The sequence below is a fragment of the Chionomys nivalis genome, chromosome 20, assembly GCF_950005125.1.
Source record: "Chionomys nivalis chromosome 20, mChiNiv1.1, whole genome shotgun sequence".
Taxonomy (NCBI): domain Eukaryota; kingdom Metazoa; phylum Chordata; class Mammalia; order Rodentia; family Cricetidae; genus Chionomys; species Chionomys nivalis.
Genome location: NC_080105.1, coordinates 7,039,724 through 7,066,787, shown reverse-complemented (window position 1 = coordinate 7,066,787; position 27,064 = coordinate 7,039,724). Strand labels below are relative to the sequence as shown.

At 44.6% G+C, this 27,064-nt stretch overlaps 1 protein-coding gene across 2 annotated transcripts in view; it reads right to left on the bottom strand.

Moving 5' to 3' along the window:
* The window catches only part of LOC130862578 (zinc finger protein 709-like), a 50,007-nt gene extending 29,154 nt beyond the window's left edge, over positions 1–20,853 (bottom strand). Inside the window, exons 1-4 of one of the 2 annotated variants that reach the window (XM_057752260.1) lie at positions 20,751–20,853; positions 11,171–11,297; positions 10,118–10,175; positions 9,103–9,238 (exon numbers count right to left, since the gene is read on the bottom strand). In XM_057752260.1, the coding sequence (XP_057608243.1) occupies positions 9,103–9,238; positions 10,118–10,175; positions 11,171–11,297; positions 20,751–20,753 (324 nt within the window). In that variant the 5' untranslated portion in view covers positions 20,754–20,853. Of the gene's footprint in view, positions 1–1,994; positions 9,239–10,117; positions 10,176–11,170; positions 11,298–20,750 lie in introns of those variants that run through there. The other variant, XM_057752259.1, reaches the window with a different exon arrangement.
* Between the last annotated feature and the right edge of the window lie 6,211 nt (positions 20,854–27,064).

Here is a 27,064-nt window from a genome sequence, read left to right as displayed (position 1 = left end):
CTATGGGGAAGCCATCTTTGTAGTGTGGAGCCCCCGCCGTGGCTGCTACTGGGACACCTGCGCTGCTGTCGGCAGCCTCTCATCCACGGTCTGTAAATTAAGTCCCACTGATCCCTCAAAATGAAATTCGTTGAAACAGAACATTGGTTTCTCATTAGGGTTTTCTAAGACAGACATTACTTAATCTTCCCCAATCCCAGGGAGAAAACTCTCACAGTAGATCTGTTAATGTCTCATGGTATTTAAGCAAATGTTAGAAAAATGTAAAAATTTAAATCATTTTAATAAAGAATTTGTGTATGAAGACTACAAGGGTTGAATGTTCCCAGGCTATGGAATTAAAAGGTTTTTACAAGATATAATGGTCTGAATAAATGTTTAAGACATACAAAGCCGGGTGGTGGTGGTGCACGCCTTTAATCCCAGCACTCGGGAGGCAGAGGCAGGTGGATCTCTGTGAGTTCAAGACCAGCCTAATCTACAAGAGCTAGTTCCAGGACAGTCTCCAAAGCTACAGAGAAACCCTGTCTCAAAAAACAACAAAAAAGACATATAAAAGATGAACTGGCTGGGCGGTGGTGGCCCACACCTTTAATCCCAGCACTCGGGAGGCAGAGGCAGGTGGATTTCTGTGAGTTCGAGGCCAGCCTGGTCTACAAGAGCTAGTTCCAGGACAGGATTGAAAGCTACAGAAAAACCCTGTCTCGAAAAACTAAAAAAAAAAAAAATTTAAAATATAAAAATAAAAGATGAACTGGAGAGATGGCTCAGCGGTTAATATGGCTGCTTTCCTGAGGACCCAGATTCAAGTCCCAGAACCCACATGTCAGCTCACAACTGCCTGTAAGTCCAGTTTCAGGGGATCTGATATCCTCACAAAGACAAGCAGGCAAAACACCAATGCATGTAAAGTAAAAATAAATCATTATAAAATATATCTAAAAGATAGAGATTTAAGAGATGATGTAGTATATTAAATTTTCGAAGGGCAAAGTTCAGTAACTGATTGATATCATTAAATCTGTGGAACTATTGATCTGCTTTCAGTAACCATTACAAGGACTGGCTGAAGAGCACCAATGTATGCCTGAATTTTGATTGTTTGGGGGCACACCTTTAATCCCAGGATTTGGGAGCACAGGCAGGTGATCCTTGAGTTTGAGGCTAGACTGCTCTACAGAACAAGTGTCCGGATAGCCAGGGCTACATAAAGAAACGCTGCAGTGGTGAGGGTAGGGGAGTGGGTGGTTGTTTTTTTGACCAAGCTTTATCTAACTATTACATGACAGATAAAAGCACCACCCAAGCATGGGGGTGCATGCCTTTAATCCCAGCACTCGGGACACAAAGGCAGGGGAAGCTCTGGGAATTGGATGACATCCTAGTTTACAAAGCAAGTTCCAGAACAGCCACAGCTACATAGTAGAGACCCTTTCTTTAAAAATATATAAGGCTTTAATTCAATTATTATATACAAGGGAATTTTCTTCAATATGTCCATTCATGATGCCAAAAAACCCTCAAAGGCTTTAATGTTCACTTTGGTATTTTTTTTTTTTTTGGTTTTTCGAGACAGGGTTTCTCTGTGGTTTTGGTACCTGTCCTGGAACTAGCTCTTCTAGACCAGGCTGGTCTCGAACTCACAGAGATCCACTTGCCTCTTCCTCCCGAGTGCTGGGATTAAAGGCGTGCGCCACCACTGCCCGGCTTTGGTACTCATTAAATCTATATTCACTAAAGCTTCCCCTATGGGTTTTCCCATCCATCTGAAGAGAATCAGCCTGAATTCTCCACCATGTTCCATTCAGAGCATTTCCTTTCAGCAGGAGCTGTGCATTTTCAAAGAGAGTCACCGTCTGCCTCATCAGATACCGCGAGATCCTTCAGACACAGGGAACAGATGTGGATAAAGAGGGCTTATCACCTCACTCACCTTCATCCAACTCTCACGTTTGTCCAGTACAGTCTGGATTAACACCAACAAGACCATACTCTCAGTTTCCAAGAAGTGAATTTATTAAGCATACTTAACAAGTATATATATTAAGTATAGAGCAAGAACATTAAAACAATAGGGCTGGTAAAATGGCACAGAGCCTGCCCCCGGTACTGATGGCCTGAATTTGGTTTCCAGGACCCCCATGACCTTTGTCCATTGAGGTACACACACACACACACACAATTAAAATTTAATAAAAAAGCCAGGCGGAGGCAGGCGGATGTTTGTGAGTTCCAGGTTAGGCTAATATACATAAGTTCTATGCCAGCCAGAGCCACGTAACAAAGTGAGCTGCTGTCTCAAATAAACCAACAAGAATAAACAGCAAGCCGCAGGAAGAATTAGTAAGTGAAGAGCAAAACATTCTATGAGAAAATAACCACACCCAGAAGACTGGAGCAGTACAGCCAAGAAGCAAGTAGGGGTAAGGGTGGGCAAGGCTGGAGAAATGACTCAAGCTTAGAGAACTGACTGCTCTGAGGTCAATTTCCAGCACATACATAGCGGCTCACAATAATCTGTCTCCCTGTGGATGTAGAATGTATTTAAAAAAAAAAAAAAAAAGAGTCCAATCGTGACTTTGTTTTTAAGGCAAAACACTTTATAGGACAATTGGTCGACCTGCTTCTATCATTTAAAAAATAATAATAAAATACACAGAGCCAACTGGTCGACGTGTGTGTGTGATGTATTATTTTCAAAAAAGAAAAAGGGTCCAGCCATCTGGTCGACCCACTGCATCCACCAAAAAGTGTGGGAGCAGCTGGCCCAGGAAGAAAGAGTACTGATCTACCCCACTTCTCGGTGGAGGGGGGAACACGCACCTGCTCTTCTCTGCCTCTCCACACACGCACAGTGGCACCATGGTGCATAAGGAGGTCAGTGGAGAGAGTGCCCAGTTCCAAGGAATCCAATACCCTCTTCCAGCTTCATGGGTACCAGGCACATATGTGGTACACAGACCTACATACAGGCAAAACATCAATGTATAAAATAAGAAAATAATAAAAAAGCAAACAAGTGACACTTGGAAAATCCAGCAGAAATACACCAGGGAAGCATCGCTGAGGTTATCAGCATCTGGTTTTTATTTCCACTGCAACCTTGAGATGGTCCACCCCCTGTCTGTTCACAAAGGTGACACCCAAGACCTGTCTGTGTAGTCTAGGCGGGCCTCGAACTCAGATCTGTCTGCCTCTACCTCCCAAGTGCTGGGATTAAAGGAGTGCACCACCACCGCCCAGAACACCATGCTTTAAACATCCACAGCTACTGCTGAACAACCTTCTCCCTGTCACCACCAGGATAGGAACAGAGAAAACTTGAGAAAAACATGTTTGAATCTGAAAAAAGGGAGAGTGTACCCCTCCCAGTCTGCTCTCAACAAACTTAAGCAACATGACAGTTTGTCAATGTAACTCATATTACAGTACAACGTGTAGTCAGGCGGTGGTGGCGTACACCTTTAATTCCAGCACTCAGGATGCAGAGGCAGGCAGATCTCTGTGAGTTCAAAGTCAGCCTTGTCTAGGAAGTGAATTCCAGGACAGTCAGACCAGTTACACAGAGAAACCCTGTCTCGAAAAACAAAACAAAAAAGCCCAAACACAAACCAATAAAACTATGTGAACTTTCTAAGGTCTGAGTGTCTGTCCACCTCAGACAAGGGCACCAAACACAGACACACGGAAAAGATTTGACACAAGTACAGCTTGATCAACCAATTATTTTAATTAGGGTTACTTACAGGAGCATGGGTGAAGGGTTACTGACAGGAACATGGAAAATCATAGGTAGGTATTCCACTGAAGAAAGGGTTTCTCCCTTTATCTGCTTTAATATTCAGAGGAGGAGGGAGGTCTTGTAAGATGCTCTTGTCTAAATATCATTAACTGTCTAAAAATACTCAGGTATATGCTGGGCATGGTGGCACACACCTTTAATCGCAGCACTAGGGAGGCAGAGGCAGGCAGATCTCTGTGAGTTTGAGGCCAGCCTGGTCTACAGAGTGAGTTCCAGAACAGCCAGAGCTACACAGAGAAATTCTGTCTCAAAAAGTCAAAACAAAAAAATATATTCAGGGAGAGACAAAGGTCTCCGGATCCCTCCCTGCAGTGAATATTAACTGCCTGTATCGTCAGGGAAGGTGCCAGGGCTCCCATGCCCACCCTTCCACATGGATACAAAAGGCAGTCTTGTGTGGGCCTCCTGCAGGTCATCAAAGGTACTGAAATTTCAAGGACAATGGCATGCTCAAAGGACAGCATTCCAAAGCATGCCATCCCTTCCTCTGGTATCCCCTTTTCCAGAATGTGCCAAGCCTAGAAAAGGGTGATAAATCTCATCAGTAACTATTGCCTACAGCAAAAAGGAGCTTCTCTTTCCAAAAACTGACTGGAGCAACAGCCTACAAGCATTAAACACAGAACCTGATACAGTCATTTCACAGAAATACAGAAATATACCCGTTTAGGCAAACACCAATAGCTTTACCACCAGGGCCTATGACTCTCTAGCCATAGCCTGTGGATGGGTCTTAGAGATGTGAATTGACCCCTGCAGCATTTGGCCACTCCCATTAAGTCACGCCACTACAGTCATAGAGCCTATGACATTTATTTCTATATTGTACAAGGAAGACGCACACCACAGCATCAGCATGAATAAGGAAGTCAGAAGACAACTTGCATGATTTAGTTCTCTTTCCATCACGTGGGCTCTGAGATCTAACTCAAGTTGCCAGTCTTGGCAGCAAGCACCTTCACCAGCTGGGCTATCTCACCAGCCCTAGTAGGCACATCTTGCTTGCCAATTTTAGTACCATACAGGGTTCGGAGCCCTCAAGGTCCTCTAAAGCTGGCCAGCAAGGGCACTTGCAGCTCAGGTTCAGCTTGTTTTCTCCACATTCAGCAGCCAAAGCATGTGGTGTCTTCAGGAACAGTATTAACTCTAGTTCTAGGGACAGCGAAGAGCATTGGCAACAGCCAGCACTGTCTAGGGACTTCTGGGGCATCTCTTGGAGAAGTAGCCCACCCCACACTGCATCGTCACTGAGGAGTCTATGCTCTGAAAATCTCTGCCCACGCACACAGGGCACTTCCACTCGAGCTCCTCAACTGTTCTTGTAATGCTTAATGTCAGCCACTGGCTGCGAAAGATTTCCCTCACTCTCCTTATTTTGTATCACATGTGTCTTACCCAACCATAACATCACAAGAATTTCCCACGTGCCTGCCCTGTGCACATGTATGTGTACTGCCCTTCTGATCGTCATTCTTTTAGCTCACACAGATGCTTTTCTAACTCTGTGGGACACTCACAGGCTAGCGTTATGTCAGCGGTGAAGTGAAAGAAACCTATTTACACAGGGGTCTCAGGATCACTGGAGGATCAAACAAGTGCTAGCTGGACTGGGGAGTCAGGAAGAGTTAAGAGGGCAATAAACAAATATTAAAAAGATCCATGAAGATTCTGTACCAAGTGTTTCCTGAGGACACAGCACAGCAGAGAGTGAACGCATGAAGCCTGGGACTGTTTCAAAGCACAGGAAACCAGATGGGGTGACTCATGCATGCAACCCCAGTATTTATTTTTTTTATTTATTTATTTTATTTATGAATTTTTTTTTTTTTTTTTTTTTTTGGATTTTCGAGACAGGGTTTCTCTGTGGTTTTGGTGCCTGTCCAGGAACTAGCTCTTCTAGACCAGGCTGGCCTCGAACTCACAGAGATCTGCCTGCATCTGCCTCCCGAGTGCTGGGATTAAAGGCGTGCGCCACCACCGCCTGGCAACAACCCCAGTATTTAGAAAGAGGAGGCAGGAGGATCAGGACTTCCAAGATTATCCTCAGCTATATAGTGAATTTGAGGCCAGTCTGGGCTACCTAGAAACTTTCCTCAAGGGAAAAAAAAATCAAAATCAGTACTGGATACAGTGTTGTAGATGGGAGGTTGCACCCTACCCTGAACCATCATTCTTCATGAGCCATCTGCACCCTCATCCTGCACGCAGCCTTGGTGGGGAAAGAGCTGGTTCTTGTTCTCTCACTGGTGTAGGAGCAAAGAGGAAGCCCAGACATGCTCACCTGCTGTATTCCCGTGGACTCCCTGGGTCTGACAGCCTCTAAGCCCATGTTGTAGCACACTGCTGCCTCTTCAGTGGACGCCCCTAGCTGCTGAGAGGTCCCTGAGCTGAACAAACGGATTACGCACAAGCATGCTTTTCTGCAGGAGAGCACACAACTTATTCTGGGGAAACAACTCCAGCAAAAGCTTGGACTTCTCAGCTGCAGTGCTTTATCAAATCTTTCTTCATTATGTTTTTTTCTCAAGCTGTACAGCCTTCCGAAAAAAGAATATTTACTAATTATCACAACTCCTTTTACTGGGCCACTGTTTAGTCCTCCATACACAGGCCACTGCACTCCAACTCTTCTGTAGTAAAGGCCAGGCCGAAGGGGAACATTATCACCACTTCGACTTCTCTCCCTCACTAGTCAAAACTTTATATAGGCTTCACATTTTAGGATCCCAAAGGGACTACTCAGCAGACAGAACTTTTCATTTGTTCCCCTTATGCCATCCAGATGTAAAAAACTGGAAGCCGGCAGCTGCAGCTCATTTGTTCCCATCCTCCCTCCCACCCTCCTTTTCCTTAGTTTCCTTGCCAATCTGAAGGCCAATACAGTGGACAGCATCTGCATATCTCTTCCTCAAACAATCCCTCCATCAAAGGGGCAAGTTCATGCTAGTAGAGAGCATGTCTTCTTACCCAATGAAGGGCCGTGCACCTGATACCTACTTAATTTTGTTCCGTCTGTGCTACTTACAGGAACTGTAATACACTCTTGAACTTGACAGCTGTGGGAGGGAGGGGAAGGTTCATGTGGCAAAGGTCATTTGTCACAGAAGGGGAGCATTCCATACTAGAGGAGTTGCACAGTACAAACAATGCAACTGGTACTGCAGCAAGGCGGCACACTGTCCCACGGCATACTGAAAAGACAGCCGCTTCATAGTCAACTGCAGATGATCCGCCCTGTTCAAGGCCATGTCTCATCACCCAGAGAAAGACAGTGCTCCTCTCAAACTCATCTTTGGTTCCACTGAGCTCCACATTTGGGTGCCAAGTATTGTGTGAACATTTTCTGGACACATGTTGAACAAGCAAGGCACTGAGGATAGAAACAAAGCAATGACTCCATCCAACTGCAGCCTGGGGAACCGCCGAATCTAACTGGGCTTATTGAACACAGGCAACTTACAGGTAGCTTCACTACCAACAAAAAATGCCTGTCCCTCTCCAAGCAACCAAAAACTTAGCATACTTTTTACATGTATAAGGCCTTGTCCCACCATCAATCATCATACACCTTTGAAAGGAGCTGTGAGCTTGAAGGTGTCACAGCTTCGCTCTCACTCACAGAACGGTTTCCAGTAGTCCATTCACAGAATCTACGGGAGCAATGACATCTAAACATCATGCAGTCTCTTTCCCTCCAGTAAGAGTCTTTCATGTTAACAAGGGACCTCCATCTCCTGAAGGTTCCAGCACACTGCCAACCCTCACGGCATTTTGCATTTTAAGTTCTTTCATGTGTTTGAAGCAAACAGGGATAGAACACTGACCATATCGTTTCCATTCATAAGGCATTTCCCCCGCATGAATTAATTTGTTTCTGTGGAAGGACTTACCACAGACTGCACATTTGTAGAAACTATACCTACAATGAATTCCTTAGTACATTTAAAGTCTAAGCCGTATCATTTATGTGGATAAGGTTTATCATGTGACATCTTCAGTTCTTATATGTGTTTTAGGTGGATAAGGATAAATATTTTAACACACTGTTCACATCATAGTGTTTTTCACCAGTATGAGTTATCTGATGTATTTGGAGGAAACAGCGATAAAGGAATTAGATACGGCTGACATTCATAGGGGTTTTCCACAGCGTGAATGGATTTATGTCTCTGAAAGGAACTGTGACGACTGAAGGCTTTCCCACATTGCTTGCATTCATAAGGTTTTTCTCCTGTGTGTGTTCTTTCATGTAATCGAAGGTAACTGTACCGTATAAAGGCTTTATCACATTGTTTACATTCATAGGGTTTCTCTCCACTATGAATTCTTCCGTGCAACCGAAGGGACGAGTGGTGTCTAAAGGCTTTTCCACATTCTTTACATTTAAAAGGTTTCTCTCCGGTGTGAGTTATTTCATGTAATCGAAGGGAAGTGTGACGAGTGAAGGCTTTCCCACACTGTGGACACTCATAGGGCTTTTCTCCCGTGTGGGTTCTTTCATGCAGTCGAAGGGAAGAGTGATGTCTAAAGGCTGTGCCACACTGTTTACACTCATAGGGCTTTTCACCAGTGTGGGTTCTTTCATGCATTTGAAGTAAAGAGGGGTAGAGGAATGACTTGCCACAGTCTTTACATTTATATGGTCTCTCACTAGTGTGAGTTCTTTCGTGCATCTGAAGTAAAGAGGGGTAAATGAAGAGCCTACTACATTGTTTACATTCATAGAATGTTTCTCCACCATGAATAATTTTATGTCTATGATAGGAAGTTTGACATCTGAAGGCTTTCCCACACTGCTTACACTCATAGGGCTTCTCTCCAGTGTGAGTCCTTTCGTGTAATCGAAGGTAACTGTGACATGTAAAGGCTTTCCCACACTGCTGGCACTCATAGGGCTTCTCACCAGTATGGATTCTTTCGTGTAATTGAAGGGCACTGTGACATCTAAAGGCTTTCCCACACTGGTTACATTTATAGGGTCTTTCTCCTGTGTGAATTCTCTCATGCCTCTGAAGTGAAGTGGAGGAACTCAGAGCTTTCCCACACTGGTTACATTTATAGGGTCTTTCTCCAGTGTGAATTCTCTCATGCCTTTGAAGGGAACTGGAAGAACTCAGAGCTTTCCCACACTGGTTACACTCATAGCATTTCCTTACAATGTGAGTTCCTCCGTGTGCGTAAAGTGAGTTAGGATAAACTGAAGGCTTTCCACATTCCTTGTAGTCACAGAAGTTTTCTCCACTCTGAGTTTGGTGATACATTCCAAATGTACTTGTGAAACCAAGGGATTTTAAACATACCTCACATTCACAGGGTCCATTCACAGTGTGAGCACCCACATATGTTTGAATATTTGGGGGAGAGCTGGAATCGTAGGGCTTGCTTGCATAGTCCTCATGCTCATATGGAGTGTATTCAGAGTGAGATATGATGTGTCTGTTAAAGGATGAATGACACATGAAAACCTCTTCACAGACATGACAGTCACAGAGCTTTAACTTCAATAGGAAGCAGGACACTCATATTGAGGTCTGGTACAAGGGTTTAGGTTTTTGACACCCTGCTCACCCTCTTTACTCTCTAATATACAACTTCTATGAAAAATGACAAACAGCCAGGCTTGGAGGTACATGTCTTTAATCCCTCAAGAGGCAGGTGGGGGTCTCTGTGAGCTAGAGGCCAGTCTGATTAACATAATGAGGTCCAGGCCAGCCAAAGTTACACAGTGATACCTGTCTCAAAAACAAGATGCTGGGTGGTGGTGGTGCACACCTTTAATCCCAGTACTCAGAAGGTGGAGGCAGATAGATCTCTGTGAGTTTGAGACCAGCCTGGTCTACAGAGACAATTCCAGGACAGCCAGGACTACACAGAGAGACTCTGTCTTAAAAATACAAAGCAAAACAAAAAGACAACCAAATTAGTTTCTACTGACTGCTTATTATTAAGGTCCAGGTCAACACTGTTTCCACTGTACCCTTTCTGCCAGACAGAACGATGCTGTGAGACTGAACGACTGGCGGCTGTCTACAACAGGTCTACAACAGGTCTACAACAGGTCTACAACAGGTCTACAACAGGTCTACGACAGGTCTACAACAGGTCTACAACAGGCCCGCAGAGCCGTCCCCGACACTGGCACTCACTGGCACTGCAAAGACTGAGTAGCATTCTCACACTGAAGTGCATATTTTTGATGAGAAGTTTCTAATGATGGATAAATTAAAAGTGATTTCTCTTTGTGATTTAATTAAATTTATAAGGCATGTTAAAGTTTCTATAAGACATTTGATTCCACTTATACATGCAAATTACCTTTCATATCTTCCAAAATTTTTGCAATCTTCAATATTCTGTTCTTCCCATATATAGCCTAAAATATAGTACCAAAAATTTATGATAAATTATTAGAAATTAATGAAAACAAAGCTGGAGGTGGTGGCAAATGCTTTTAACCTAGGCACTCAGAAGGCAGAGGCAGGTGGTCTCTGTGAGTTCAAGGCCAGATGTGAGTTCATCTACATGGTGAAACCCTACTTTGAAAAAAAAAAGTCAGAAATTTCTGAAAACCAGAAGATGGAGATAAAGCTCCCTGGTTAAGAACACTTACTGTTCTTGCAAGAACACAGCTTTGGCTCCCGTTTCCCACGCTGGGCAGCACACAACCCCTACTGCAACTCCAGCTCCAGAGGAATTCCAAGTCTCTCCCTCCAGGGGCTCCTGCACTTACACACACGCACATCCCCTCAACGCCCCTCACGCATATATTCTTCATCATCATCATCACCATATTTTCAAGACAAGATTTCTCAGTAGCTATGGAGCCAGTCCCAGAACTCACTCTAGACCAGGCTAGCCTTAAACTCACAAAGATCCTCCTACCTCTGCCTCCCATGTGCTGGGATTAAAGGTGTATGCCACCACAGTCTGGCAACAATTTTTTTTAAGAAGATGATAAAAGAAGGGTTAGTGATATGGTTCAGGGGTTAAGAGTGCTTACTGTGTCAGGCAGTGGTGGTGCACGTCTTTAATCCCAGCACTTGGGAGGCAGAGGCAGGCGGCTCTCTGTGAGTTCAACACCAGCCTGGGTTGCAAGAGCTAGTTCCAGGACAGGCTCCAAAGCTACAGAGAAACCCTGTCTCGAAAAACAAAAAAGAAAAAACAAAAACAAACAACAACAACAAAAAAGACACCTCGGGAACTGGCTCAGCCCCTCCATCAGGCTTTAGCTTCTTGAGCCATCTAACCTGCCACTATTCTGTCACTTACCAAATCCTTCCCTTTCTATACTCGAATCACACAAGACCATTTCTAAGAGGGAAACACTTGCTCTCTAACTTAACTAAGGAAAAGAAGCACAAGTCTCACCTACGGCAGCGAGGTTCCTGCAGGTCTCCAGCATCACATCTCTGTACAGACTCTTCTGGGAAGGATCCAGCAAAGCCCACTCTTCCTGGGTGAAGTGCACAGCCACATCCTCAAAGCTCACCAGATCCTAAAACATCCCACACATATGTATAAAAGAATTGATGGCATGGGGGTGAGCGAATGAGAGATGGTTCAATGGTTAAAAGCACTGACTGCTCTTCCAGAATACCCGAATTCAATTCCCTGCACCCACATGGCAGCTCCCAACTGTCTGTAACTCTAGGATCTGATACAATCATAAAGATAAACATGCAGGCAAAACACCATATACAGAAAATAAAAATTAATTTTTTAATAAAACAGCTAACAGGACTCAAAACAGAGAAGCTCTAATGCAAACACTGAACAGCTGGGAACAGCAACATTCAAGTAAAAACACTCTTCTCGTTGAGTGGCCTGGGAATTAGGGTACAGGGCAGCTTAACCCAATGCTCACTCATAGAAAGTCCCACCACCTGTACTCAGAATAGAGCTGTCTTTAGACATCTCTGTGTACAGAGTTTAAGGTTTGCTGGGTGGAGAGAACAGGATAATGGGGAGAGCTCATGAACGAACACAAAAATGAGAATAAACCACTCAGCACAATGAGTTATAAGAATACTGTGGCAATTCAGAACCATTTTCCTTACAAACTCAGAAAAGTCAAAGACAATGGACAAGGGTGCGACGAGCTTCCTTGGTGAGCACTAGTCACAAATGCTGTCACCACTTAAATGGGGAAATGAGCCCATCCTATGTGCTAACAGAAAAAGAAATCATTAAGACTCCAACGTACAGCTTACTCCAGTCCAAATGTTAGGGAAGAGAATAGTCTCTCATGCCTGGGTGGAGTCTAACATTCCAGCTCAGCCAATTCCATCACTCTGGCAAAGGGAGGCCCCTAGCCATAGCAGGCTCGCTATGCTAAAGAGACAGCTGCAATCATTCGTTCTTCAGTGAGTTACTTTCCCTTTCCAGAATTCCTGGCCCACCACAATCACATAGGGTTAAGTCTGCCCGGCTTTTCTCAGAAAAGCATATTTTCCCTCCTTTTCTATCTCTTTTGTGTTGGTTGGTCGGTTGGTCAGTCGGTTGGTCACTTGGCTTTTCGAGACAGGCTTTCTCTGTGTAATAGTCCTTCTCTGTTTAATAGTCTTGGTTACACTGGAACTTGTTTTGTAGACGAGGCTAGCATCAAACTCACTGAGATCCACCTGCCTCTGCCTCCCAGGTGCTGGGATCAAAGAGGTGTGCGCCACCACAGCCTGGCTCTATCTCTTTTCTAAGCATACTTTAACTCTTTGTCCTCCACCCCAATATTTTGTGTTCCCTTAACTCCTTCTCTAAAGCTCCCCCCTACCATTCTGCTTGTTGGCTATGCATCTCCCTCCATGCCTCCATGGCTTCCCCCTTCGCCTCCAGGCAGCTCACCTGCCCTCCTTTAAACACTGATAAAATTGGCCTTGTGCTTCCGTGAGTGCATTCTGAAATTCTTTTATTAATGAAACAAAGAACCCCCAAAGGGGATCCCAATTTCCCCTGTATCACAAATTAAATCAACTAATATAAATACTAAATGATCAATATTTAAAGATCTCAACTTTTCGCATGAAGGCGAACACCTTTAATACCAGCACTCAAAAGGAAAAGGTTGGCGGATCTCTGTGAGCTGAAGTCCAGCCTAGTCCACACAGGGAGTTCCAGGCCTCCCTCAAAATAAAGATATAGGGACTGAAGAGATGGCTCAGTGTTTAAGAGTGCTTGTTGATTTTGCAGAAGATCCAGGTTCGATTCCCAGGACCCACATGGCAGCTCACACCCATCTGTGACCCCAGTTCCAAAGATCCAATACCTCTTCTTATTTACCTCTGCAGGCAGGAAACACACATGTTGTGAACATATATACACGTAGGAAAAACACTCATACATACACATAAAAATACTAAAGTAAGCCGGGCAGTGGTGGTGGTGCACGCCTTTAATCCCAGCACTTGGGAGGCAGAGGCAGGAGGATCTCTGTGAGTTCGAGACCAGCCTGGTCTACAAGAGCTAGTTCCAGGATAGGCTCCAAAACCACAGAGAAACTCTGTTTTGAAAAACCAAAAAAAAAAAAAAAAAAAACTAAAGTAAATAAATCTAAAGAAAAAAAATAAGTTGCTGAGGAATATTATTTTCAGGTGAGTGACTTTTGTTTATGCTACATTTGTTTAACTCTGTGAAGGTGTGTGTGGAGGCCCAAAAATGTGAGCCTATTTCCACCTTGTCTGAAGGTCAGAGTTTAGCTTGTTCAAAATTGTTGACAAGTGTGGCTACACATCCTGACTTCGGGGGTGGTTACTTGGTCTTTTTGACATTAGGATGATGGCCCACACAGGTAGATCCACTCCACCCTGACCAATGGTCAGAATTCAAGCATACTTTTGCTCCTTCTTTTGAAATAGGAGGTTTGACCTAGGGAGTGGCTGCCTTCAGGATACTTGGTCTCGAGTGAGTTCACTGCCTGAACAACAGAATGCTAATGACTTGATGGTTCAAAGTGCTGAAGCAAACAACTGCTCTAGTTGTCCTTTTCCTCCTTCCCCGTTGTACTGGATATAAAAGTGTATGGAAATTAAACGCAGGCCATCTTCCCTGGACTCCCAGGACTATCCTGTGTTTTCTGTCTCATCGTTTTCACTCGAGTCTTCGTACTCTTTACTAGTCTAACCCTCATGCCCTGGTAAGTTGTATACTTGTCAAAGCGTAGTCCTCACAGCTGCGTTACTGTGCCTGTCTAAAACACCAGATGGTCCTAATAAAGAAATGAACGGCCAATAGCAAGGCAGGAGCAAGGACAGGTGGGGCTAGCAGGCAGAAACTATGAATAAGAGAAACATGAGCAGAAGAGAACTAGGAACACAAGAACAAGGAGAGAACATCTCGCGCCAGACACCCAGCCAGGCACAGAGTAAGACGGAAAGGTATACAGGAATAGAGAAAGATAAAAAAGCCCAGAGGGTTTTTAAGAAAAGTCCACAAGAAACAAGCCAAGGTGAGGCAATCATAACTAAGAGTAAGCCTCTGTATGTGATTTATTTGGGAGCTGAGTGGCAGGCCCCCCAAAAAGCCAAAAGAGTAAAACACCCACAACAATAAATAACTGGGTGAGAGTGGTGGCGCACACCTTTAATCCCAGCATTTGGGAGGCAGAGGCAGGAGGATCCCTGTGATTTTGAGGCCAGCCTGGTCTACAAATTAAGTTCCAGGACAGGCTCTAAAACTACAGTGAAACCATCTCAAAAAACCAAAAAGAATAAATAAATCAAAGTAATTTAATAATTTAATTACACTCTTCAGGTCTTGCCTCCAAGATGATAAAAAAAGAAAGACTCACCATAGTAAAAAGGGGTCAGCTAAGCCCAGGGAGTACCCAAGGACAAGGGCAGTAACAAGTAGAGGCCTCTGCCATCAGTATCATCGACGCTTGTGCGTACGCTTCACCTATGCCAAGTGCACTACTGCATGAGGAGTGCCACTCAAAGTAAGGTGGTCAAGAATTGATCATGGAGGCGGAAGAAACAAACACTCACCATGACTTAGATCCACTGGTGTTGCCCTCTGATCACTAAGAAAGTCCACGTAAAGAGCTGGCTTCATGAAGACAGATTTAAAAAACAAAAAAAAAAAAAAAAAACAAAAAAAAAACATGGGGAACAATAAAATAAAATGGAAATTATACTTTATAGAGTAAATAAAATTACATGGAGCACGGAGGCACAAGTCTTTGATCTCAGGACTCTGCAGGCAAAGGTAAGTGGATCGCTTTGTGTTTGGGGCCATCGGAGTGTAACACATTGAGTTCTGAGTCAATCAGAGCTGCAGAGTAAGACCCTTTCTCAGAACAAGTGTGTGCGGGAGGGGTAATTACATTCACTTATTTAGGGGGTGAATGTGGGGTTCAGAGAACGGCCTACAAGACTGGGTTTTCTTCTCCCATGTGCGGGTCAGAGGATGAACACAGGCTTAGCCCCAGGATCCTTACCCACTGAGGCATCTCATTAGCCCTGAACGAAACATTTCAATTTTAATTAAGTAATGCTAGAGCATGATAGAATTAAGAGAAGGATGGTCTATCTTTTTAGAAAAAACTCAATGTAGCAGAAGTAGTCCATAAATCTCACAGGCTTTTTTGTAGTCAACCAGACTTATATTTCTAATCTGACAAGGACTAACAGCTATTTAGTAAATGTCAGAGTCTTGCCTAATAGTTATAGGAACAATAGTGGATGTCTTACCTAAAATAGTTCAAGAACATACAAACTATGAAGTTGACACAAAAGGCAAATTTTGAAACATATCCTCTCTTAGGAACTGAGGTCTTCAAAAGCACACACATATCAAGGCATGTTGAAAAGACACTTTCAGAAAACATCTGAAAAGGCTCTCATCTTGAGCCCCAATTTCTCTCGAAGCTGGATCAGCAGAAAATATGCGTGGCACAGAAGGACAAAGGCTGGCTGCGTTAAAAGATGGTCCCTAACTCGGCCGCCCACAAATCTGTCCACTTGTGCCTTTTCCAGCCTTGCTTCTTAACTCTTGACACCCAAAGAAATCTGTGGAAAACAACAACTGGGCACAAAGTGCACTCTGGAGGCAGACTGCCAACACACAGGCAGTAGTTCTGGTAACAAATACTTTGCTAACACTAAACAAATGGCAAACTGAGGCCTCAACAAAGGGACAGCAAACCCTGGAGAACACAGAAACTGACTTCCAGGGATATTTACTGCAACAATCGTAGTGACAAGGTCTCACTCACTATGAAGCAGTAGTTGGACTGAAACTAACTATATAGATCCTGCTGGCCTCAATCTTATGGTATCTACCTACCTTTGCCTCCCCAGTGTTAGGACAAAGATTGTGCCGCCATGACTAGTCTCAAATGCTCGGGGGTGTGTGTGTGTGCATGTTTTTTGAGGATTTTATTTTTAGCCAACAGTGATACAATGAGATGATGTCATAAAATTTTTAAAGATTTTATTTTTTTTAAGATTTATTCATTATATATATAATATTCCTCCTGGCTATACACCTCCATGCCAGAAGAGGGCACCAGATCTCATTACAGATGGTTGCAAGCTGCCATGTGGTTGCTGGGAATTGAACTGAGAACCTTAGGAAGAGCAGCCAGTTCTCTTAACCTCTGAGCCATCTCTCAAGTCCCAAGATTTTATTTTTATATTTATTCATGTGTATGTTTAAGTGACTCTATGTATGTGTCACATGTGTTCCAGACCATGGACATCAGAACGACTCAGATCCTTCAGTGCTAGAGTTACTAAAAGCTGAGCCACCCACCAGCTGGTGGCGACCTGGTCACACACATGGGCCTATGGGGGGGGGGCATAATCACATAGAAAGGACAAATGCTGCAATCCCATGGTCAAACGTTTCTAAGCTAGATGAAATGAAATTTTTAGAAATGAAAAAGATATCAAGAGACACAGAAAGAGAGATAACAGTTTCAGTGGGCATGGATTATCAAAAAGACCCTGAAACTTAAAAGTGGTGGTGCGCATCTTTAATTTCAGCACATAAGAAGCAGAGACAGGTGGAGCTCTGAGTTCAAGGATAGCCTGATCTACATATTGAGATCCTGTCTTTAAATAATTTAAAACTATGACACCAATATTATCCTACACAGACAGTAAGTTGAAAAAAACAAAAACCAACTATAAACAGATGGAAAATTTCTTTTTTCTTTTCTTTTTTTTTTTTTTTTGAGACAGGGTTTCTGTATACCTTTGGAGCCTGTTCTGGAACTCGCTCTGTAGACAAGGCTGGCCTCACACTCATAGAGATCCGCCTGCATCTACCTCCCGAATGTTGGGATTAAAGGTGTGTGCCACCGCCACCACCCAGCTTAAACTGTATTTCTAAGGTAGCACACAGCCAGGTATGGTAGCACACATCTGTGATCTCACAAATGGGTTCCAGAGTGCAAGGTGCTATTAATGCCGTGACCTCCCGGCCAGTCCAGGACAGAAGCCATGAGAGCTAGAGTGGTGGCTCAGCATTTAAGAGCATGTATCATTTGCTTTTAAATTGATTTTATTGAGTTATACATTGTTCTCCGCTCCTCTCCCATTCTCTCCCATGGCCCCCACGCTCCCAATTTACTCAGGAGATCTTGTCTTTTTCTGCTTCCCAAAGAGCAGCAGAGTTGATCCCAGTGCCCACCCCAGGGAGCTCATAGCAACATATAACCCCAGTTCCAGGGCGCCTGACACCCCTCTGACCTCCTTAGAGGTCACACATACACACAAATAAACAATAACAAAAAATATTTTAATTGAAGCTGAGTAAACTTTGAGTACTAAACCATATGCTTGAATGCACAAAGCCTGAAATCAACCCCTGGCACCCAAAAAGAAAAAAAAAAATCTAAATTTAATGTATTACGCTATCAACAAGAGAAGTAGAAAATATGATTATGTCAATAATTGGAAAAATACATGGCAAGAGGAGTGGAGAGATGGCTCAGAAGAACATTTGTTGCTCTTGCAGAGAACCCACTTGGTACCTTATGATCAACAATAACTCCAATTTCATGGGGTCTAACATGCCCTCTGGCCATAGGTACCAAGTACACACACTTACATGCAGGCAAAACACTCATATACATGAAATAAATCTTTTAAAAAGAAACTAGTCCTTTTAAAAGTGCATTCGAGGCCAGCCTGGTCTACAAGAGCTAGTTTCAGTACAGGCTCCAAAGCTACAGTGAAACCCTGTCTCGAAAAACCAAAATAAATAAATAAATAATAAAAATAAAAATGCACGGGATGAGGGCCAGGAATGGTGGAGCACGCCTTTAATCCCAGTACTTGGGGAGGCAGGGGCAGGCGGATCTCTAAGAATTTGAAGTCAGCCTTGTCTACACAGTAAGTTTCAGGCTACCCAAAGCTACATAGTAAAACCTTGCCTCATTGCCTCAAAGAAAGTAAGAGCATTAAAAAATATATATTGTTTTGTTTTGTTTTGTTTTTTAAGACAGGGCTTCTGTGTGTGAACCTGGCTGTCCTGAAACCCACCCTGTACACCAGGCTGACCTCTAACTCAGAGATCCGTCTGCCTCTGCCTCCTGTGCAGAATTAAAGCTGTGCACCACCACCAGCCATCTAAGGATGGGTTTCTTTTAAAAAGTAAAAAAAAAAAAAAATGTACGCACAGGCCTGCACACATGCAAGGGATGAAGGGTGCATTGACAAAGAAAAAAGAAACTGTCTTTCTTCACAATAAATTCCAAGAATCAACAAAAACTCATGAAACTATATGACTAAAACCAGTAACTATAAGAAAACATGAGCTGAGCCGGGCGGTGGTGGCGCACGCCTTTAATCCCAGCACTCGGGAGGCAGAGGCAGGCGGATCTCAGGGAGTTCGAGGCCAGCCTGGTCTACAAGAGCTAGTTCCGGGACAGGCTCCAAAGCTACAGAGAAACCCTGTATCGAAAAAACAAAAAGAAAAAAAGAAAACATGAGCTGTTTAATGTTGACTACGATGTCTGCCAGTGTCCTTTCCAGTGTCCTGTGTGACAGCAGGGAACTGACGAACAGTGAAATCACACCCACTACGGCAGCACAGATGAAAGGAGACACAGATATACATAAATTTAATAGTCCTTTAGACAAGAACTACGTTTTTTAAAAAAAATTTTTAATTTTCTTTAAACAATCAAAAAGTCTTCAGGGCAAAGCAGAAGTCTAAGTTGTAGATACATACCAAAAGAGGCAATACACCTCTCTGACTGAAAGAAAACTTACTTTATTTTTAGATTTATTATTTTATGCACATTAGTGTTCTGTCTGCATATATGTATGTATACTGTGTGTATGCCTGGTGCCTGTGGATCCAGAGGAGGCCTGGATCCCAAGACTAGTTACAGAAGACTGTAGCTGCCATGTGGGTGCTGGGAACTGAACCTGTGTCCTCTGTAAGAGCAACAAGTGCTCTTGACTGCTGAGCATCTCTCCAGTCCCTTGGAGGCCAGCAGAGGACATTGGATGTTCTGGGACTGGAGTTACAGGCAGTTGTGAGCCACTTGAGGTAGGTCCTTTATAAGAGCAAAATGACTTTTTTTCTTTTGGTTTTCAGAGACAGGGTTTCTCTGTTTCTCTGTGTGGCTTAGAAGCCTGTCCTAGAACTTTGTAGACCAAGCTGGCCTCTAACTCAGAGATCCACCTGCCTCTGCCTCCTGAGTGCTGGGATTAAAGGCGTGTGCCACCACTGCCCAGCGAACAATACTGTCTTAAGCGCTGAGCCATCACCACAGGCCATCCACTCATCTCTTTGAGACAGGGTGTCACTACAGAGCCCTGGCTAACCTGGAATTCCCTAGCTGTATAAACCAAGCTATCCTCAATCTGCCTGCCTCTTCCTCCCAAATCCTGGGATTAACGGTTGACCAACCCATCCAGCAAGGACTACAGGTTTTTAATCCAAAATAAAAAAATCACAAAAAAGCAATATATTCCATGCTTAAGAAACAGGAAGCTTCAGTACTAAAATGTCAGGTTTCCTCAATCCCCACTATAAATTCAATAATGGCAATAAAAATCCTAACTTACTTAAAACTAATAAACTAATTCTAAATTTTATAGGGAGAGGGGGAAAAAACTCAAAATGGTACACACAATTTCGGTGGAACAGCACACAGACCTACAGTTACACTACCAATTAAGTTAAGACTATATACTGGGTGGTGGTGGCGCACGCCTTTAAGTCCAGCACTCGGGAGGCAGAGGCATGTGAATCTCTGTGAGTTTGAGGCCAGCCTGGTCTACAAGAGCTAGTTCCAGGACAGGCTCCAAAGCTACAGAGAAACCTGTTTCGAAAAACCAAAGAAAATAAAGAAAGAAATCCGGGGGGGGGGGGGGGGATCACAAAAAATATAACCTTTTCTTCTGACCAAGGGAAACTCAACGAGATGGAGAGTGGTAAAATGTATTGGCAGAACCAATGTGTTTACACACAAAGAAATTAACCAGACAAACTTTTAATAATGGGGCAGTCGAGAGCATTAGCTATTTTTCCAGAGGATCCAGGTTCAATTCCCAGTACCCACATGGAAGCTCACAACTGTCTGCGACTACAGTTCCAGGAGATCCGACACCCTCAGATATACATACCGGCAAAACACCAATGCACATAAAATAAAAGCAATTTTTAAAAAAGATTAACGTTTCACAATATTAACTCAAGTTGAATGCTTGACCTAAATGTTAAATGCAAAATTCAGAACTTCTAGAAAATAACAGGCACTAGACGACCTAGAGTTTCACAGCTTTTTGATGAGACACCCAAAGTAGGACCAAGCCGCCAGCACCACACAGTACAGCGAGGGCCCCCGGTGCAGGGCGGGGCTCCCGCTGCGATGCTCTGCGCAGGCGCGGCCCGCGGATACGGGGCCCGGCGCCACTAAACAGGACAGCGCTGCCGGCCCCGCCCGAGCCCCGGGGAGGATGCAGCACAGCCGGCGGGGACGGCCGCCCTCGCTCACCATGGCGCGGCTTCCCGAGTCGCCCGAGGCTCCTCACAGCTCCCGGCGGCGGGGCTCACGACGCCACACAGCGTACCCTCGGCCGCGGCGCCAAGCCCACAGTATGGCGGCCGATAGGAGCCCGCCTCTCGCTGCCCGTCGGCGCTCCTGATTAGACGGAGCGCTCCCAGGCCCTGATTGGCTAGCAAGGCCTGAGTGACACCAGCTCCCAAGGGCCGAGGCATAGGACTCAAATGACAGCCATAGCCCCGCCCTCCTATGCCAGTCTTCCAAGCCTGAGCTGACCTGGCCGAGGTCAGGGGAGAGTTGCATTTAAGCAGATCTTCCTCCTCCCTGGTAAAGCTGTTCTCATAGCACGTCTAATAATTCCTCCTGGCCACCAAGTCGCCATTCTGCACACTCTACTACACACCGAGTGTTCGTTGCAGTAACCCTGCTGCCTCACAACTAGAAAGACACCACACACACACACACACACACACACACACACACACACACACGAAACAGGACCTGAGATTCTCCAGGGAGCAGGAACAGTAGGTTAACACAAGTATTCATTTTCTCTATTTTCATAGCACATGTGTTCTTCCAAACTAATCTAGTTAAGATCTCTGCTCCTTTTATCCCGCCCCCATCAATCCCGTCCATGCCTTTACAAAAATTCCAATTTAAACAAAACAACAAAACAAAAAATTGAAGTCATAGACCAAGGAAATGTCTTAGTAGGTTAAGCCTGAACATGGAAGGAGAAAGCCAACTCCGGGGAAGCTGTCCTCTGACCTCCAAGAGTATGTCCTACATATATACATATACACATAGTCACTAAATAATTTAAAATATTATTTATTGGTTTTGTTTTTATTTTTTGTTTTGTTGGTATATTCGAGACAGGGTTTCTTTGTGTAACAACCCTGGCTGTAATGGAACTCACTTTGTAGACCAGGCTAGACTCGAATTCAGAGATCTGCCTGCCTCTATGTCCCGTATGTGCCACCACCACCCTGCTTATTTATTGGTTTTTCCAGACAGGGTTTCTTTGTGTAGCTGTCCTGGAGCTCACTCTGTAGACCTGGCTGGCTTTGAACTCGAAGATCTGCCTGCCTCTGTCTCCCAAGTGCTGGGCTTAAAGGTGTGCACCCGTTCTTTTTCTAAAGAAGAGAAAAAAAGCCAAGCGGTGTTGACCTGTGCCTTTAATCCCAGCACTCGAGATGCAGAGACAGTCTAATCTCTGAGTTAGAGGCCAGCTTGTTCTACAGAGTGAGCTCCAGGACAGCCAGGGTTACACAGAGAAACCCTATCTCAGAGAGAGAGAGAGAGAGAGAGAGAGAGAGAGAGAGAGAGAGAGAGAGAGAGAGAGAGAGAGAAGGAGGAGGAGGAGGAGGAAGAAGAAGAGGAGGAAGAGAAGAAGAGGAGGAGGAGGAGGAGGAAGAAGAGGAGGAAGAGAAGAAGAGGAGGAGGAGGAGGAGGAGGAGGAGGAGGAGGAAGAAGAAGAAGAAGAAGAAGAAGAAGAAGAAGAAGAAGAAGAAGAAGAAGAAGAAGAAGAAGAAGAAGAAGAAGAAGAAGAAGAAGAAGAAGAGAAGAAAGGATAAAATCTTTTTTTCTTTTTCTTTGGTTTTTCGAGATAGGGTTTCTCTGTAGCTTTGGAACCTATTCTGGAACTAGCTCTTGTAGACCAGGCTGGCCTTGAAGTGACAGAGATTCATCCTCCTGCCTCTGCCTCCTGAGTGCCGGGCTTAAAGGCACAGACACACAGACAATCTCTCACCTCCAAGTGGGTCTTTGGAGATGAGGGTGGTCGCCAATCCTGAACAAGCCCCCAAATGAAAGACCCCTGGAGTGGGGAGACTCTCACTCAAGTCTCAGGATAACACAACCCCCTGGGAATTCACGAGAGACCGTCCTTGCTACAATCACACGAGGTTTATTGACAGGACAGGAACTAGTGCACTGGGGCGGAAACTCATTTCCCATGCAGGGATAGAGTTCGACCCCGAGTAGCTGGGAGAAGGGGTATGGAAGGGAAGAAACCATAACCCAATAACCCAAAGGGGGTAGGGAGGGCATCACTGGAAAATTCCAAAAAATACTAGTGATCATTGAAAAATTCTGAAAATAATACCAGTGATCATTGGAAAATTCCGAAAATACCAGTGATAATCATAAGGGGGTAACTCCCTCTTTCTCAAGTTTATAATCTAACTTTGTGGTCAGCTAGAGTCACTGAACCGGCTAGCCTAGATTTCTGGCTCTTCTCTCCCTGCTAGATTTTTTGGCTCTACTTTTTCTGCTAGAGGGGTCTGAATTTATCCGGGTCTTTCACTATGATTTTGTTAAATAAATTTTCTGTGCCTTTGAGTTGAACTTCTCTATCACGGCCGCCTCGTCCAGCAAGGAAGACGCGATACAGGAGCTCTTCTTGCTGAGCAGTTTATTTAGGACCTTGTTAACAATTGTAAAATCTCTCTCTCCGGGCAAAAAAACCTCTCCCAGCCCTTAAATAGGCCTGGGCTACCAACCCTGGATAGCCACGTGGGCACCGTTCATAGGTCCACGCATATGCACGCAGCTTACGATCATCGGGTGATGATCACAAGAGTCTGGCCTTTGCCATATATGGAGTTGTTTTTCGCAGAGAGCCCTCGCTTTCCGGATCGCGGAAGGCGGAAGCCAGCGCCATCTTTTAGGTGTGGTTCCACGCAGCTCTCTACAGTTCCCCCTTTTTGTTTTGCAAAGCAACAGGCAAGAGTAAAGGTCTGATCTCTGTTAGAAATGGGACGTGTGCCAATGTCTTTCCGGATGTCATTCAACCAGAGAACATTACACCCGTCCGGTGTCCTTTTCACAGAGGTGCGAGATAGACACCAACCCACATGCAATCAGACTTGCTCTCCTTGAGGCCGATGTATGTCACCTCAAGTGCAGTGCACAAGCCTCACATCCTGTGCTCGCTCACATCTCTTTTAAAGTAGATAGCCAAGCTTGGGGAGACTGTCCTGCTTCAATGGCCGTGAAGGCCTGTATGACCATAGCTGCATTGCGATGCTGTGAAGCCCTTATGCAACGAATACACCACAGGCACACCAGGGAGGCAAGCACCATTAAACCTGTCAGGGCTCCTATCCCTGCCCACTCCTTAAGATGATCCATGGCTGTAGTGATCCAGGAGGATAGTCCTCCTGCTAGGCTGGTATCCATGCGTGTGGAATCTGCAGTCGCCACTCACAGCTTTTCCAGTTTTTCAAATTCACCAGACCAATGACCTAAAAGATAGCTAGACAATTCTCTAGACAAATTAGCTGCATGGGTAAATTTTTCATATTGAATGCTGGTCACACACAGCCCCGGATACTTCCATTCACAGCCAAGCTGAGCCAATTGCCGGAGGACATCTATCTGTTCTTGAACCAAATCTATGCATTGGTTAACTACCATTAACCCACCTTTGAGTTGACTATCTAGCCCAGTCTGTGCATCCAATGCTTGCGCTACTAAGGCAGATAGACTATTTAATGTTTGCGCTGTTTGCACAGTATGAGTCATGGTCACGGCCGCGGCGGTGCTCGCGGCAGCAGCAAGAGCTATGGCTGCAACAATCGCTGCTGTAATGCCAAAATCTCTTCTATATCTTAGGAGGCTCATGGCATTAGGCGCATCCACTGGCACCAGGATCCAACGAGGGACACGGGCAATCACGGTAAAGTTATGCCAGGAAGCATTCCAGCATTGTGTATAAAAGCAAGTCTCATTACTACAATCTTGTAAGCTGTAATTACTAACAATAAACCCAAAAGGTGGATATACACACACAGGGGCAGCTGTATAATGTTCAGTAGGCATAGTCGGTCGATTATACCCATAGCAGGAACGGTTGACCCACGGATCCTCTCCAGAACAATTCCACTTTCTGATTTCTGTAATCGAACAGCTAACATTCCCTGCCCCAAAACTGCCGCCATTCAGCATAACTAGAGGAGAAACATCTAAGCAACTACCATTAACTCCACAAAGCATCCACATATTAAAGGGATTCACAATACCTGTTTGCTGGAACATGCCTTGAAGGTACTTTTCTGGACCCACCACATCAGGGGGAAAGGTGAATTTCTGACCCTTATCTGCCCACCTCAGCACTTTGGACTGACACCCGGTCCACGGCCAGGACTCCCCTTCATAAGTTCCCCAACATGTAGGGGCCCATTTGGGTTGTGGTGGAGGGATGGAGAAATTACCAACATGCTGGTACCAAGGCCATGTGCCATTGAACCAAACCACATTCGTAGAATAGGATATGGGAATATTCTCTTGTGCAATGGAAGAATTACAACTATTTGATTGAGTCCTATGCTTATGATACCCATAAAACCATCCTGCACTAAAGCGGGATAAAATAATACAGGAACTATTAGCATAAGCATTAACAGTAACACATAAATTTCCTTCTTCACTTAAAGATCTATTTTCTCCTATGGGGGCAATTTCTGTATCTAATGGAATAAATGGCAAGTATAACTTCTTATTGGTGGTGAATAGATGAGGGAACACCTGAGCATCATGGCAGACTGGCATCGGTTTGGGGAATGCTGATAGAATCCCCCACCGCAGCTCCGCTGTCACCTTCTCCGTTGAGTGGGCCAGGAACAGGCACAGGATCCCCAGACATATCCATATCATTCTTTTCTGCCTCTGTCTGCACTTGCACCTTCCTCACCAGGCGTTCTGGCACCCAAATAGGGTCCAAATGGTCCTGTGGAAAAACACAAACAGAGCCTCGTGCCCATGTCAGCACGGGATCGGGTTCATGCCAGACCCCTGTCTAAGCGTCCTTCCAGGTCACCATTCCTTTTGAAGGGCTGGATGGACACGAATGCCTGTCTGCGGCAGACTGAATGGAGCTATCCAAATTTAAAAAGTTTAAAGTAAATAAGGCTAAGGAAAGTCTATTCTTAGGGGTTTGGTCATGGCCTATTCCCCCTTTTTGTTTTTGAAGCAACTCCTTTAAGGATCGATGGGCATGTTCCACAATGCCTTGGCCTTGTGGATTGTACGGTAATCCATGTGTCAATTAAACACCCATATGGAGACAAAATGATGTAAACTTTTGCCCAGTATAAGCAGGGCCATTGTCAGTTTTTATCTGTTGGGGCTTACTCCAAGCTGCCCATGCTTCCAGGCAATGAGCGATCACCTGAGTTGCCTTTTCACCCGACATAGGCGTGGCATGAATCACACCAGAGCAGGTGTCCACAGACACGTGCACATACTTTACCGTGCCAAATTCAGAAACATGAGTCACATCCATTTGCCAAAGTTTGAGGGGGAGCAACCCTCGCGGATTGACTCCCAAGGTTTGAGGATAACGATGAACAACACATTGTAGGCAATCCATAACCACCCTCCGTGCATCAGCATGAGAGATAGTAAATTTTTGTTGTAGGGTTTTGGCATTAACATGAAATTCCTTATGAAAATTGTATGCTCTCTGTAAAGCAGAGGCGAGAAACATCCATTCTTGCCTGATACAACAATCTACTGTGTCATTGTCCTCAGCTAAAGGACCGGGCAATCCTGTATGTGCACGGATATGCTGTACAAAAAAGGGATTTTTGCGTTGCCAGAGCAAACACTGCAGCTGTACCAGCAGCACATGTACAGGGTTGGAGGACTTAATGGATCCCGCACGTTCAAGACTTCTTAAGGCATTAACAACATAGCATGAATCTGAAATTAGATTGAATGCAAAAGGGCAGGCCTTAAACACTTCTATTACAATCGCCAGTTCAACCTGTTGAGGGGCTCCAGGAGAAAATTGATGTGCAACAGGCTCAGAGGAATCTACCATATAAGCGCCACAGCCGGTCTTAGATCCATCTGTAAAAATAACACTGGCTCCTGGAATGGGTTGTAAAGTAGTAATCTTGGGAAATATCAGTGGGTGTTCCTTAAAGAATGTCAGCAATGGATGTTTAGGATAGTGGCAATCTATAGGCCCTGGATAAGAGCAACGTAAAATGGCCCAATCATCTAAGGCAGCACATAAAATCTTTACTTGAGTAGCATCATACGGAATGCTCAACATGTTAGGTAAGACTCCAAAATGCTGTAAGCAAATTTGGATGCCCTGCTGAGCAAGTAAAGCCACAGCAGTAGGGTAATATTCAATGGATTTTGCAGGGGAAATTTTTGGGTGGATCCATAATAATGGCCCCTTTTGCCATAATATCCCTGTGGGTTGCAAGCAAGTAGGCAAAATACACAAGCCAATGTTATTTACACATTCTACTCGCTTCAAAAAGGCCTTAGCTAACCTGTCCTCA